Below are 14,948 nucleotides of genomic sequence, written 5' to 3'. Positions count from 1 at the left end.
GACGAAAGTCTTTCATAGTTTGTGAGTTTTCTTTCTTCGGGATCAAGGCCAGAATTGTAGAGTTAATCCCTTTGGGCAAGAAACCAGTCTTGAAAAAGGATTGTACCGCAATAACAAAGTCATCTCCCACAATGTCCCAAGCAGCTTTGAAGAATTCACCGGTAAAACCATCAGGACCTGGAGATTTGTTATTGGGCTTGGCAAATAATACATGTTTGATTTCAGTGGCAAAGACATCATGAAGCAGGATCTCTCTGTCCGCCTCCGCAGATTGAAAATTCAGAAGTGTTTTCAACTCATCCACCTCCAAACCCTGCTGACCCTCGACTTGTTTAGCCAAAAATCCCTGAAAATAATTAACTGCCTCAGTCTTTATCTCCTCCTGAGTTGAGACAGAAGTGCCATCCTCCTTCTGTATCTCGCGAATTGAGTTTTTCGCTGCTCTGATCTTGATAGAGTTGTGGAAACTTGTATTATTACCATCTCCAATATTTAACCAATGCATCTTGGCCCTTTGGCTTAGGACCTTTTCCTCAATGGTCGAGAGCATCTGCCATTTATCATGGGCTCGTGCTTCTTCTTCCAACGCCACAAAGGTAGGACTGATCATCACTCTTGTCTGACAGAGACAGAGTTTATCAAAAGCCTCTCTTGTTCTCTTTGTAATGTCTCCAATACTGTCTTTACTAAGTTGTCGAAGTGCAGGCTTCAGTTCCTTTAGCTTCTTCGATAATAACAAGGCCTTTTGAACGGCTGCACGATCAAGCATTTTTGAGAGCACCTCCATGCATATCACAAATAAATAGGGAGATAGAGCACATCCTTGACGAAGACCCCTTTTGCTGTTGAAATACCCTGACAATAGGTGGTTGGGAATTTTGTGAGCCACACGTCATTCACCAATGTTCGATCAAGCTTTTTCCTGATCAAATCATCCTTGCGCTTGTTGCTCCAAGTTAAATGAGGACCATGAGCTTTCATATCAATGAGAGAGCAATGGAGACACACATCCTGAAACTCACGCATACCAGTAGTAACAGACGGGGAAGTGAAACCCGAATGTTCATCCAACTTCAAAATCTCATTAAAATCACCAAGCACAATCCATATAGGCGAGTTCTGGTGATCTTTGAGATCATTCCATAGCACTTTCCTATCCTCAGCACTGTTAGAAGCGTAGATGAAAGAGCAGAAAAACTCTTCTTCCATGCCCTCCAGTAGCACTGAACAAGTAATAACTTGATTTGTCTTGAAGCAAGGGGTAACTCTTACCTCAGGACTCCATACAACCCATATTCTACCCAGTCGATGGTTCTCATAGTTTGATATAGTAGACCAATTACGGAAAACAGAATCCACAATCATCTCCGCTCTGTTTCCCTTCACTCGAGTTTCTATTAGACATCCAAACTTCATACCTCCTCTTTGGATCCATTCTCTTACGACAGTATGCTTTTTCTTTTTATTGAAACCTCGAATGTTTCAATAGAAACCCGACATCAGTTATTTCTTGGTCGACTTTTTGTCCAAAAGACTTTGACCGCAGTCAGTAGTCTTTGGAGCATTTGAGCTTGAAAGGATTCTATGGTTGTCTTTCGAAATTCGCGGCAAAGACGGTCTAGTAACCGTTGCTTTGACTAGTACTTCCTGCTTCTTTTGGATGGGAACCTGCGGAGGAGCCTCATCTATGATGTTTTCATGTTGTGGTATCTCTCCTTCTTCCTCATCGTCTTCTGAACTTAAAACTGCGGAACGTGAGCTTGAAAGAATAGAATCCTGATCAAATTCACGCTCTTTCGCCTTCTCCGGAGTTCTACTCACTTTGACTGGTGTAGACCAGGTCTCTATCTGATCATCAACCTTCTCTCTCTCATTTGAGATGCTAACCTCCATAACTTCCACATTCTGTAATTCCTCAGAGTTCTCTGTATGAGATTTCTGCAGTTCTTGGTTTTCTCCATCCTCCAAAACCATAGAATTGTTCTGTTCAGATTGTTTAGGTACAGATTCTTCTCCTGTTCTTACTTCCTCCTTCTCCTTCTCTTTCTGCTTTGAGCAGGTCTTTTCCGAGTGTCCCCACTTTCCACATGTTGAACATTTAGTAGGCAGCCATGGGTATGTGAAGTCTATTAAAGTATCCTTCCCCTGAAATTTGAAATTCATCGAGCGCGGGAGATCCTTTGTAAGATCTACTTTAACAAATACTTTTGCCACCTTAAAGTCTTTGCATAAGGCAGTGTCAGGATGAAGTTTGGCTGGAACTCCTATCGGGCTAGTGATGAAGCTAAGACCTTTCCATGAGAACATGTTCATGGGAACGTTTTTGAGATGAACCCACATGGGAACACAACTTTGAAATTCTTCCTCCTCCACGAATGTCTTCCACTCAGTCATGACAACCGGCACCTCCGCTAAATTCCACATACCTCTTCGCAAAACCCTACCTTTCATTGCAGAGTCGAGGATTCTGAACTTCATAGTTGTAGAGTTTATCTCATAAACCTCCACCATTTGTGACTTGTCGGAAGCCCAAATCTTGTTGACGATGGCATGGACTTTCCCAATATGTGGTGCTTTGTCCAGGAATTTACCTATCAAGAAATCCTCCCATAAAGGTTGAGGATCCTTAAACACTTATGCTGGGATCTCCACAGATCCAATTCCATCTTCCATCGTTATCTGAACTTCATACTTTGTTAAACTTTTTTTATTTCGTTGGGCAACTTTTACCCAGGAACGCATTAACGGAGCTTGCTTTTGTGAATCTTGAGACAGGACAGCTAGTGGTGGATCCATGACAGGCACGACCTCCGGCGGAGGCGGCATGGCGGCGCCGGAACGGTAACTTGGTGAAGTTTAGAACCCAAAACCCTAATCTCCACAAAATCACCCTCAGAGCTAAACGCAGCATTTTTGTATCCGTTTCGAAACGTGTTGATTTCGTTCATTGTTGTTTAGTTTTTGGCGAGAAAGCTCGACTTTAAGTTTTTTTTGGTGAAAAACATTATTAAAAGTTGTATAATAGTTGTATGAATCAAAATAAAAGAGTTATAATTTAAACTCTGGTCCTATTAGGACCAACCATGTTTAAACCCCGTTTAAAAAATGAGGATTAGGATTACAAATGGGTTTGCAAAGTTAGGGCTAACCCTGTTAGGTCGAACCCATATTAACATCCATGGATGCCACCGATCAGCATCAGGGTCATAAGCAACCCATTGGTTGTTAGAATGAACAAACAACCAGCTCCCTGACCATCCATTTCTAGCTTTATAGCACGAGTGTAAGCCTCACTTCGAACTAGATCTCTCCAACCTTTAGAGACACACTCGAGCGTTCCATGATAGCCGTGAGAAAGCTTCGCTATGCATTTCAAAGCCAAATCATCAGGCAAACCTGGGATGATAGATTGTTCTATGGTCTCCCTGAGAACATAGACACTTCGTAAAAAGGTCGTATCTTTAACCGTGGATAAAGGTAAAAGGATCTAACTTTAACAGTGTGGAATACTAATTAGAGAGCTAAATCTTACATGATTCGAGCTTGAGGCTTGAGAGTGTCTATTGCGATCGATTCCCTTGCTCGAACTTGCTTTAGAACCACCCCAACAGTCACTCTTAAAGTTCACAACTTTACCCAAGAGACGGAGAAAGAAGGGAGACAATAATAGTTTCAGTATTTGGTCCTTCAGTTATATATGTTTTCCGTTTTCATCCACCTAACTTTCGTAAATAGTTATTAACCCCCTCTCACATTCTAACATCATCTGCAAAACGACGTCGTTTCAATTCAGCTTCAGATAAAAGATCTCTTCTTTTCTTTCTACAGTTTGATCTCGCTTTCCTCCGATTCACGGTGGCTCGGCGACTACCTGATCTCTTAATTTTACGTTCTTGTTGTTGCTTGTAAGCTCTCTTTGTTCATAATTTTTTTCTTGAAAGTGATTTGTGTACACAGGCCAATGGCGTCTTCGTCGGATTCATGGATGAGAGAATACAACGAGGCTTTAAAACTAGCTGAAGATATAAACGGAATGATCTCAGAAAGGAATAAGTCTTCCTTAACAGGGCCTGATGCTCAGCGTCGTGCTTCAGCTATACGAAGAAAGATCACAATTTTCGGAACCCGTTTAGAGAGTCTCCACTCTCTTCTCTCCAAAATCCATGGAAAGCCCATGTAAGCAAGCCACTAAAGCTCTAAACTTTAACAGTTTTTAAGTGAAAAGTGTTGATCTTTGACATTGTGAATACTTACTTGTCACACAGTTCAGAGAAGGAGATGAACAGACGCAAGGATATGATTGGGAATTTGAGATCGCAGGCGAATCAGATGGCGAGTGTTTTGAACATGTCAAACTTTGCTAATAGAGACAGCTTGCTTGGGTCGGAGATAAAGGCGGATGATAGCATGAGTAGAGTTGCTAGCATGGATAACCAAGGGATTGTTGGGTTTCAGCGACAAGTTATGAGAGGTATAAGCTGTTTTTACAGTAGTTGTTGGGATTAGCTTTGTATTGGTTTCTTTATTTGAGTTTGTTTGTTTTTTTGGCGAGTTAGAACAAGATGAAGGACTTGAGAAGTTGGAGGAAACAGTGATGAGTACTAAACACATTGCTTTAGCTGTCAATGAGGAGCTTGGTTTGCAGACAAGACTTATTGTATGTTGTCATCGACGTTTAATTGTTTTTTTTTACTGTTTCATTGTTGTAACAAATCTGGGGTTGTATGCAGGATGACTTAGACTACCATGTGGATGTTACTGACTCTCGCTTACGGGTAATATAACCTTCATTGCTTAAATATTTTAAGAAATTGTTTTGGTGGGTTATAAGCTAATGTTGATCCATGCATGAAGTGAATTTATTTCCTCAAAAGTAATTACCTTATCTAATGCTCGACCAAAAAGCCATGTTTATTCCAAGCTAAATGACCTTTGGTATAGGCATTGATATATTATGTTTGTTGTTTTTCTTATTACAGAGAGTGCAAAAGAACCTTGCTGTCATGAACAAGAATATGAGGAGTGGTTGTTCTTGCATGTCAATGCTCTTGTCAATGCTCGGGATTGTTGGTCTTGCTGTTGTGATATGGCTGCTGGTTAAGTATTTGTAATCCCAACTTCAGAGAACTTATAAGTTTCTATCTAGTTCACTCGCTGCCTCTGTGTGAATGGTCTCAGTATATCTACTGGTTCCACATTTGTGATTTTCATTCCTCTTCTGTTGTGAGAACCTTAATAAGTATATATTATGTGTTCAGTTTTCTCAATTGTTGTCATCATAAATATCAAAGAGCTTGTAGCAAATAAACGTATTTGTAAAGACATCTTCCACAAAGAAACTAGTGTCTGAGTTCATTATATGAAACAATGAACATTTTGTGACATTTGTAAACACTGATTTTTATGTCATCATTGGAAAGGAAACCAATCATGAAATGAAAATCAGTGATTGTTTTGTTTGATTCACAACCATTTTCTCCAGCTACCTGATCTGAGCTCACCAGAGAAGAACCTAGGAATGCTCAACAGACTATTAACTCTAGTCAAGCCTTCCAACGCCGACCACTCTTCATCATCCTTGACAGATATACATTCGGCAAGTGTTGTCTTCTTGGACTCAGTCCTGCAACTCTCAGTCGTTTTTGCTTCCTTCCTCTCCAAAACTGGTACAATCTCATCGGTCTCTGCTAAAGCCTCTTCTTTCTTCTCACCATCTTTGCTTGAAGTGATATTAACACTCTCTATAGACTCTTTGCCTGAATGAACAACGGTTTCTAAAACTTCCATGGATGCTGAATCTTCAAGAAAGAGACATACTACAGCGCAGTCATCGTTCTTGGAAGTAGGATACTTGAGCCTCCACGCTCGAACAGCTGTGCATACTAAAGCACGAGCTGCAGTGTGTCTACTAGGAGCTGAAGCCACAATATCGACAGCTTCTTTGTTCGACAAAACATCCCACACCTATGCAATTGGACACAGATTTAGCTACATAGGTTCTAGTAAAAAAAGAAACCACAAGAAGCAGAAGAAGAATGTACCCCATCAGTGGCTAGAATAATGAACTGATCTCTCTCAGTGAGGCGGCGGTAGTTGATATCAGGAACAGAGATTAAACCATAATCTTTAAGACAGAAGTCTCCAAAAGCTCGAGCCATTGCCAGACCAGGCGAATCGCTGTTTGGTAACCACACACGTGCAACCTCAGGCTCATCTTGTAAGGCAAACACTCTACCTTTACATTTCTGGATTCTTGCAGATTCACCTGACATACATAGAGAAGTAAGTTAAGTCCATGCTTCCAAGATGATCAACTGTGAAGGGAAGAGGTATATATATACTTGGCAAGTCTGGTTTTAAGTCTATGGTTAATTGTACAGCGATGAGAGCATTGTCATCGTCTCTTGTCGCAAGAACAGCTCTCGAGTCACCAATATTCCCCACCACCAGATGCTTACCCTATAACCAAGAGAAGTTAATCTACGGAGTCAATGGGAGTATAAAGTAACGGACTTTCACCTGTTTGATGACGGTAACAGAAGTTGTTCCGCTGCAGAAACAGTTGATGGTTGGATGCATTTTTAACTCTTTATCCATCTGTTGACAAGTCTTGAGCAACGCCCGTTTCAGAGGGAGATACATTTCGGGGAGTGGTAGCTTGTCTTCTTTCTCACACCATTGCTCTTCATCTATGCAAGTAGCAGAGTTGATGACGCTCGTGGAGTCCATCCCTAAAGTCTTTTTCAATTGGGTTGATAAAGTGAAAGGTAACATATCTCGGACTCTCTTTGCAACCATATGACCAAACGGACCATGTCCATCGAATACACCACATAGCACTGTATCGCTTCTTGAACAGAAATTCTGAAATTGGAAAAAAAGAAAAAGAGTTTCATGCAGTAACTAAGATTGCTTCTAAACGTTCAGAACATCACAAGAAGAACATAAATAGCAACAACAAGAGTTTATAACAAACAATGCTACATTTCATCATAGTGAAACAAAAACTCTTTTAGTAAAGAAGGAGAGAAACAAACCTCCCAGACAAGCATGGCGTCTTGGTTAGTTCCTTTGCTGCCTTGTTGTGTATAAAGACAAGCAAGTTCGCTTGAACCATTACCAACAAGCCGACCCACCAACTGCTCAGCCTCATTGATTTCGCCGCCGCTGATTAAATCTTTCTCCCTCCGTTGCCGCCCTGAGCCTTGTCTCTCCACCGTGGTGGTGGCGGCGCTTGTTGTCTCAATTCCGTTCCTCGTGGTCTTATTTATTTTCGAACTACACAGACCCATTTGAAACACACAGAGAACCAGGAGAGAAAAATCTACAAATCTTTTTTTTTTGTTAAAGGAAAGCTAAGAATGTATCAGAGACCTTCCTTTTGTTGTTGTCTGAGGTTTGGTCGGCAATAAATACTCGGTTAAAAGACTCACCAGCTTCCTCCAGTACAACATCAAAATGGAAAAGACAGAGAGAAAGAGAGACAAATTCACATCTTTGTGAAACCGTAGAAATAATCAAAACCTCGTAAGCTGTTTTGACGATTCTCCGTTGGAAAAAAGACGCCAAAAACTTAAACAGAGACCGGAGCACAAAGTTTTACTAACTCCACTTCCGTGAAGACTATTCAATAAAGCATAAAGTTAATTATTTTTTATTCGACAAAAGAATTGAGTGAGTGAGGGTGAAAGTGAAATAATCAGACAGCGGTCGTAGCTTAGTTCTGCAGCAGCAGCACGATAACGAGGTGCACGTGAGGTCATTTATTTATCTCTCAGTTTAAAAAATTAATATTTACTGTTACATTCAAAAATTAGAATAACCAATTGTAACTGGACACGCATACTTTTGTCCTCTGCTGTTTCATCAAAGCTCAATGAAAATTTTCATAATGTCCCATTCCGTTTACTTTGTGAAAAAGTTGAATAAATGCCTCTAGTTTGATAACAGAGACTCGAATAGATTAACACTATTTTTTCTTTCTTTTTCTTTTTGTCCCAAAGAGTGTAATTTAAAAATGTGTTGGCACTCGAGCTTTTACTTGGGAATGACTGGCTTTGTGCCAACACACAACTACTAACAAAGACAAACGCTAATCGCAAACACGGGAAAGCAAATGATTCTTAATATGAGAGATGATGTAAGAATAAGATATGATCATCTGAGATTCTAAGTAGAGTTAAAATGAACGGTTCAGTTGAAAGATATGGGATTAGGAATAAAACTTTTTTTTTTATTCTTGTGCTCTGTTGCGGGAAGTCAGTCTTCAAAATCTGCCGAGTTCTCTAGCAGATAGTTAGCCGCCAATTGCTCGTTACGATCACACGCAAGGAAGGCTTCTATCACTAATGCTCTATCAAATCCCATTGCCTCAAGCTGTTATCAATTAAGAGGTTTTAAGGCAAAGAGTTAGAAAACAGGAGAAATTTGATATTTGTGATAATTGTAATGAGGATTGTGTGTATGTACCCGTTGAATCGCTTCTTGCTCTGCAGGAGTAACGTTGACTGCATGGGGCATCTCTTGCTCGGGTTGGTCAAAAACATCCATTTCCCTGACAGTTTTGCACATTCAATTAGAGTCATAGAACATCATATAGACGTGAATACTTTTTTAATCACCCAGTGGCCAAGCCAAGAAAACGATCTGCAGGCTATGTTAGAGAGTACTCACCCGTCAGATCCTTCGTAGGGCTCGTTGAGTAACTGAACAAATTCGGCTTGGTTCTCTTGGATTAGCCTCAGAAGTTGTGGGTTCTGCTTTCCCAGCTCTAGAAGCATAGGCTGTAACAGAAGCAACGATGAGATGTTCAGAAACAATTAAAAAGGTCAGGCTACTAATCTGTGGGCCCAAAAGCTGACTTACCTGCAGAATCTGGGGGTTGGAATTGACCATGGATCGTAATTGTTGGAACTAAAACAAATGGAAACGAAACAAGATTAGTGTATGAGGAAGCTGCGTCGAATGATTACAGCAATATCATAGAGGGAGGTGATGAAACATGCTTCTAACAAATCTAGCTACCAAGTTCCAAATCATCATTCTACTTGATCTAAGAAAAGAAAAGAATGAATAAGGATATTAGCGACAACCTGATCATTGCTTCTGAGGAATTCAAGTGTTCCAAGATCTCCTGCACCAGCAGCAGACACTGCTTCCTGTGAAAATAACAAACCCGCAGCATGAAAAGGGAACTCAACTTCAACAAACTCTTTATCAATCCACAAAAATACCAAACTCTTACCTGGGGAAATAAATCCAAAGGAGATGCATTAGGTCCTCCAGAGGCAGGAGGAGGAGCGGCCTGTTCTGCACCAGATCCTACTCCCGATACGTTAGTTAGTGGAGCCTCTTCACTTTCAGGAATTCCCTGAAAACAAAACCAAATTTTCGGAAGTTTCATTCCCTTAAAAACATTCAAAGAACACTGTTTCAGAGGATTGGGCATACAGAATACAGATAATCCACTGCTCTCTCAGTGTTGTAATACGCAGCACGAAGCGCACGAAGAACTGTTTCTTCGTCCCAGCTGCCTCCTCCCATTTCCATTATTTGCTGAACCCTTTGCTCAACACTACTGCCACTAACTAAAGTTGACGGCGTCTGACGATCGGTGTCACTTTGTGCCCTACACATACAATAAAAATATAAATTCAGGTAACTTATGCTAAAGAAGACAAATTGTTTTCCAAGGAAGCCTCTTATGTCAAGAATAAAACTTACGCCGGTTGTTCTTGAGCAAGAGTGGAATTTGCAGCTATAGATTGGGTTGTCGATGGAGCTGCAGGCTGGTTAATTTATACAAACTTGTATTAAACGAACCAAGGAAATCAAATGGTGATTGGATAAACAAGAACATATATGCAAGAAAATTACCGTAGTTGAAGATGTGGTCGTGGAAGTAGGCTGTGAGATAGGAACAAAGTTTTGCACTGAGAACACCGGACTGATAAAATGATGTGTATCAATATGAGAAAGAAAAAAAGCTTACCTGAGTAGAAGATGGACCAGCTGAACTTGCAGTTTTGCTCTATCAATTGCAAAAGATAAAAAGGTAAGGATACTGTCACCTCATATGTAATTTTCAGTAACGAGGAAGGAAGAAAAAAACAAAGCATGCATCCTTTAAACAGGATACCAAAGATTGCAGTACATGAAATAGGTTATCTCATGTATTGCTCAAAGCCTCAAACTAAACATTATCCTTGTACCTTAAAGAAGATGACAGAAACCACAAACTACAGCCTATCCAAAAATCAAACTTGATAAAGAAAGTTAAAAGTACCTTGCTAAGCATGACAACAAGAAAACCCTCCTCGGTGACCTTGTTCTCCACCAAAGTAGTTTCATCTTTCAAAACCTTTCCATTGTGAATCAACAGTTGCTGTCCACATGGATAGCTGCCTTTGCTCTGTGAATCCTCAATATTCTTCTTCACCGCCATTATCTTTTTTTTTAAAAAAAAAAAAAACCAAGGCGCACACGCACATAAGAACCCAAACAAAAGAGTAAACTCATCAAGACAAAGTAATAAAAAAAATTGAAATAAATTGGTGATGGAGGCTTGTTTGTCTTTATTACATGATATCTGAATTTACTGATTTCCTACACGTAAGGAAGTAGAAGAAAAAAGAGACAAGGACTGACCGTGTCGCTGGGCTGAACCCTAATTTCAAAATGGCTACCCTTGAGAGTCTTGACGGTGAGCTTCATGTCGACGAATTGAAGATGTCACCGGCGGCGTCGGGGGGGGGCCTCCGGCGAGTGAGCAAGATTCAGAGTGACCTAAAAGAGCGATGTTTCCAACAACCGAGCGTTTCGGATTTTAAAACGCGGCAAGAGCATCGCACGTGACACACGACCTATCAGCTTTCTTGTCGGTCAAAAAGCCCAACAAACCTGGGTGTGGCCAATGCTACATTTGGTCAATTAGCCATTGTCCCACAAGTAGTTATTGATTGTATTCTCTATTGTTGCTTATTATACCTATTTTTTCAAATATTTCCATCTTTTTCTTTCCATTTCTGTCTCATCATCATCAAATTAAATTTTTTTTCTAATTTCTTTTATCAATTTTTTTTTTTCAAAATTATCTTTTGAAATTCAAAAATTATTTTTAAAACTATTTTTAGAATTCAAATTTTGATTGTATTCTCTATTGTTGCCTATCTCGTAGCAAGAAAAATGACATATGATGTAGGGATTATGATTATCCTTTTCAGTTTAGACAATGACAACATACATATGAGAATGGAAATATCTGAATAAATACATTAGATATAAAAGTAATTAACTTAGAATTAGTTCATATTGTAAATATGAACATATTTAGATGATGTAGATGTAATTAACTTAGAATTAGTTCATATTGTAAAAATGAACATATTTAGATGATCTAGGTGTAATCAGAATCCCTACATCATCTAAATATGTTCATATTCTTTGTTATGAGTTTTTAATTATTTAGAATTAGTTCCAAAAAGTATATAATAAGTAATTGTGTGTAATTAACTTAGTGATTATTATTGTGTTTAAAAATAATATTAAAAAATTATATAAATTTTAAAAATAATTTCAAAAAGCATTTTGAATTTTTTTTAAAATGAAAGAAAAATTTTGAAAAAAAAACCGATAAAACAAATTTCGTTTAAAAAATAAAAAAGTTTGAATTTGAAAACATAAAATTAAAACTATTAAAAAAATTATTTTTATCATCTATAAATCAAGGAGTAGAAATACCCTTTGATTATTTAGTTTGTTTGGATGATGAGATAGAAATAGGAAGAAGATGGAAATATTTGAAGAAAATATTAATTAGGTATAAGCAACAATAGAGAATACAATCAATGAACTGCATGTTTCACATTGGCTAGTTGATTCGTTGTAACAGTGGCCAGACCCTGGTTTGAGTATCCCCTAATTCCCTTTAGAAATTATTTTTATTAATTATTTAAAATATAAAAAGTTACATAATATTTTATAATGACACGTAATCAATATGTAATGGACAACTCAGATTCTGTTATTTTTCACTAACAGATAATTGGTCAATGTGTATAAAAATCAAATTGTGTTAGTTGGCGTATGAAATTTGAATATATTATGCGTTGATGTATGTTTTAGCACAAGGTGCAAATGTATGTACTGATCAAGACCGCGACATCATGTTGATGTTATGAATTGACCGATTTCCTTGGAAGAAAGGTATGGCGTGTTATTATTATCAGTGAAAGGTATGGCGTGTTATTATTATCAGTGAAAAGTCTGATTCTTATCCCATCAGTTACAAAATTCCAGGGTGTGTTCATAGCTTGTTGTCGTGGAGAAGTTAGCTTATTCTCCACAAGACCAGATTTAGACGTAATCTTTGGTTTGACTCTTTCATCAAATATATGGTGTAGTCAAGGTGGGGGCATAATTATAGGCCGCTATTTTATACTACATGCAATAGAGGTCCCCGAACGGAGATTATGTTGACAAGAAAAACAAATATTAACACATCATCAATAGAACCCACAACCACAAGGTTAAGAGCCTTGCGCACTACCAACTGAGCTAGACGGGCTTTGATGATTAACATTTGTGATAACAGATAATTAACACATTTAGAAATAGCTGCCAACAGATATTGAGCTGGGAATATTCAATGGTCTGCAGAAAGCAAAAAAAATTGAAATAAATGGAGTTGAACTTTTCAACTATTAATAATCTTGATAAAATTACGCGTCTATTTTTTTTTTTTTTGATAATCCAGGGGTTCCTCACTTACGTGGTTCATTCCCCTGGGCCCGGTTAGACAGCGGTCCACTTCAACCGGGAGGGCTTTACCAATTACGCGTCTATTTCCAAAGTCCATTTCCAAACTCTCCTTCTTTAAAAACGTTACTTGGACAATTTTTGTTCACAATAAAATAGATCGACTAAGATTAAAACATAGATACCATATAGAAGAAGCAGACTATGATGACAGAGACTTGCAGATTACTGTGTATTGTGGTTTATGTCTTAACTCTGCAGCTCATTAGTGGCTCAACGGCAGCATCAACACCTCCACCTCAAGTAGGCAACTCTTCAACTTCTTGTAATACAACCTGTGGAAGAGTCTCTATACCGTTCCCGTTCGGGATTGGCCGTAAGGAATGCTATCTCAACAGCTGGTTCGAGGTTGTCTGCAAGACCATCAACACTTCCGGATCGTCTGTCACAACCGTTCCATTTCTGTCTAGGCTCAACAGGGAGGTGGTGAACATCTCTTTTCCAATGAATCAGAAGATCTCTGATGGTCGATACGGAGTGGTCCACATCAAAGGTCCAGTGACTTCCTTGGGTTGTACTAGTCAAGTATCCGGAAACTCATCCCAGGTTCTGAACGTCACAGGCAGAGAAAGTCCATATTTCATCACAGACGATAACCGGCTCGTGGCGGTTGGCCGCGGTACCAAGGCGTCACTGACAGATATCGAGTCAGAGATCATAGGTTGTGAATCCAGCTACTAAGACAGTAAACGTAATCAACAAATAACAAACTCGATCTGTAATGGTTACAAATGTTGCCAGGCGAGAATACCGTTGGAGGGTCCTCAGGTTATTGGTTTCAGCATGGAGAACTCTAATGGTACATCAGGAGAAGGTTGCAGAGTTGCGTTTTTGAGTAACAGCATGTATTCGCCAGCGAATGTTAGGGAGCCAGAACAGTTTCATTCTGATGGATATGCGGTTGTACAGCTAGGATGGTTCTCCGTATTTGATGCTTCGGATTCTCGCTCTAGTAACTTCTGGGGTTGTTTTAAGTCTACCACAGCTCAATCTTACATGACGAATACTAGCTGCTTTTGCTATAATGGTGATTTCTCTGGGATGAGTTATACCAACTGCTATTGCGCTAGCGGATACATAGGGAACCCATACATTCAATCTGGCTGCACAGGTACATGAACATGATTGTCTTATTTCTTTTGTTTCCGTAAAAGTATATCCATTAGATGAGATCATCATTAATAACTATTGTTCAAAATTGTCTAGACGACGATGCATGCAAAAGTCCTGACATCTGCGGAGAAGGAGAGACTTGTGAAAACGCGCCTGGACTCGGGTACAGGTGCAATCCTAAGCCCAAGATAATCAAGCCAGACAAAACCCCTGTGCTTCAAGGTGAGTGTCCCCTTTTTAACTACAAGCCTGGATAGAGAAATATTATATTTATGTTCAGACTGGATCTAAGTTTTAAAGGACTATAAATATTTTTACGTTAACTAGAGATTTTACCGCGCTACGCGCGGTTTATTTGTTTATAAATTAATGTTTAAAAGATGTAAGTTTTAAATTTTCATACATATAAAAACTTATCTTATATATTGATTATAAATATATCATAAATTATGATTACTGAATTTTAACCGGTCAAAATTCAGTAATCATAATTTATTTATTTCGAAGTTTACAATTTACAATTTACAATTATAACCTAGTCAAAATACATTGAGAATATAAAAAAAAAATATCTTTTAAAACTTTTTTTGTTATCCAAAACATTGATAATTTTGAAATAGAGGGAGTATAACTTAAACATAGAAGTTTAAAATAGAGTACTTTTATTATGTGCTATATTATATCATTTATTTGTTTTAATATGATAGTTCAATTTTAAAATGTGTTTGGTATTTATTATTTTGTAAATAGGTGTTTATTATAATACTGTAAAACCTGTGGAAGATTTCATTATAAACGATTTCATGCTTAGATACTACATAAAGTACTTTGGATTGATTATGTGCATTACACATGCAGATATATTTGTCATTAGTATTGTGTATAAAATACACAACCTTGCAATATCGTATGTATCTTAGAGTATAAACATACTTTGATTATTATTTTAGACTCTTAAAGTTAAATATTAAGCAGTTTATGATGGAGGTAGTATAGCGAGAAGCCAAATGCATAAATTG

General features: G+C 38.4%; 5 protein-coding genes across 8 annotated transcripts in view; 2 read left to right on the top strand and 3 right to left on the bottom strand.

Moving 5' to 3' along the window:
- Positions 1–3,617, bottom strand: part of LOC106293176 (F-box/kelch-repeat protein At1g16250-like) — a 5,985-nt gene extending 2,368 nt beyond the window's left edge. The window contains exons 1-2 of the mRNA XM_013728844.1: positions 3,533–3,617; positions 3,179–3,425 (exon numbers count right to left, since the gene is read on the bottom strand). Coding sequence (XP_013584298.1) covers positions 3,179–3,425; positions 3,533–3,534 — 249 coding nt within the window. The 5' untranslated portion in view covers positions 3,535–3,617. The remainder of the gene's footprint in view (positions 1–3,178; positions 3,426–3,532) is intronic.
- Positions 3,618–3,831: 214 nt separating this feature from the next.
- Positions 3,832–5,267, top strand: LOC106296108 (syntaxin-51-like). The gene is made up of 5 exons (XM_013732166.1): positions 3,832–4,176; positions 4,266–4,471; positions 4,557–4,657; positions 4,731–4,775; positions 4,980–5,267. Exons 1-5 carry the CDS (start codon positions 3,962–3,964, stop codon positions 5,109–5,111), a joined length of 699 nt encoding a protein of 232 aa, XP_013587620.1. The 5' UTR covers positions 3,832–3,961; the 3' UTR covers positions 5,112–5,267.
- Positions 5,268–5,361: 94 nt separating this feature from the next.
- LOC106296107 (probable protein phosphatase 2C 6) lies at positions 5,362–7,651 on the bottom strand. The gene is made up of 5 exons (XM_013732165.1): positions 7,038–7,651; positions 6,520–6,864; positions 6,342–6,459; positions 6,042–6,265; positions 5,362–5,964 (listed from the first exon to the last, which is right to left on the bottom strand). The coding sequence occupies exons 1-5, from the start codon at positions 7,290–7,292 to the stop codon at positions 5,464–5,466; spliced, it is 1,443 nt and encodes a 480-aa protein (XP_013587619.1). The 5' UTR covers positions 7,293–7,651; the 3' UTR covers positions 5,362–5,463.
- Positions 7,652–8,093: 442 nt separating this feature from the next.
- LOC106292682 (probable ubiquitin receptor RAD23a) lies at positions 8,094–10,844 on the bottom strand. Of its 4 annotated transcripts, none has more exons than XM_013728323.1 (12): positions 10,648–10,839; positions 10,286–10,447; positions 9,992–10,030; positions 9,877–9,906; positions 9,724–9,788; positions 9,451–9,628; positions 9,245–9,370; positions 9,093–9,158; positions 8,866–8,913; positions 8,674–8,783; positions 8,470–8,554; positions 8,094–8,376 (listed from the first exon to the last, which is right to left on the bottom strand). In XM_013728323.1, the coding sequence occupies exons 1-12, from the start codon at positions 10,711–10,713 to the stop codon at positions 8,260–8,262; spliced, it is 1,092 nt and encodes a 363-aa protein (XP_013583777.1). In that variant the 5' UTR covers positions 10,714–10,839; the 3' UTR covers positions 8,094–8,259. The 4 variants fall into 4 exon arrangements, with proteins under 4 accessions (XP_013583777.1, XP_013583778.1, XP_013583780.1 ...); XM_013728324.1 differs by having other exon boundaries at positions 9,451–9,619; positions 10,648–10,838; XM_013728326.1 differs by lacking the exon at positions 9,877–9,906 and having other exon boundaries at positions 9,451–9,619; positions 10,648–10,844.
- A 2,012-nt stretch (positions 10,845–12,856) lies between these two features.
- LOC106293391 (wall-associated receptor kinase-like 2) overlaps positions 12,857–14,948 on the top strand; it is a 7,741-nt gene continuing 5,649 nt past the window's right edge. Inside the window, exons 1-2 of the mRNA XM_013729075.1 lie at positions 12,857–13,927; positions 14,023–14,151. The gene's annotated coding sequence lies outside the window, so the exon portion shown is untranslated. The remainder of the gene's footprint in view (positions 13,928–14,022; positions 14,152–14,948) is intronic.

This window comes from Brassica oleracea, chromosome C5, assembly GCF_000695525.1.
Source record: "Brassica oleracea var. oleracea cultivar TO1000 chromosome C5, BOL, whole genome shotgun sequence".
Classification (NCBI taxonomy): domain Eukaryota; kingdom Viridiplantae; phylum Streptophyta; class Magnoliopsida; order Brassicales; family Brassicaceae; genus Brassica; species Brassica oleracea.
The sequence above is the reverse complement of the archived record's forward strand: the minus strand, read 5'-3'. Positions and strand labels throughout refer to the sequence as shown.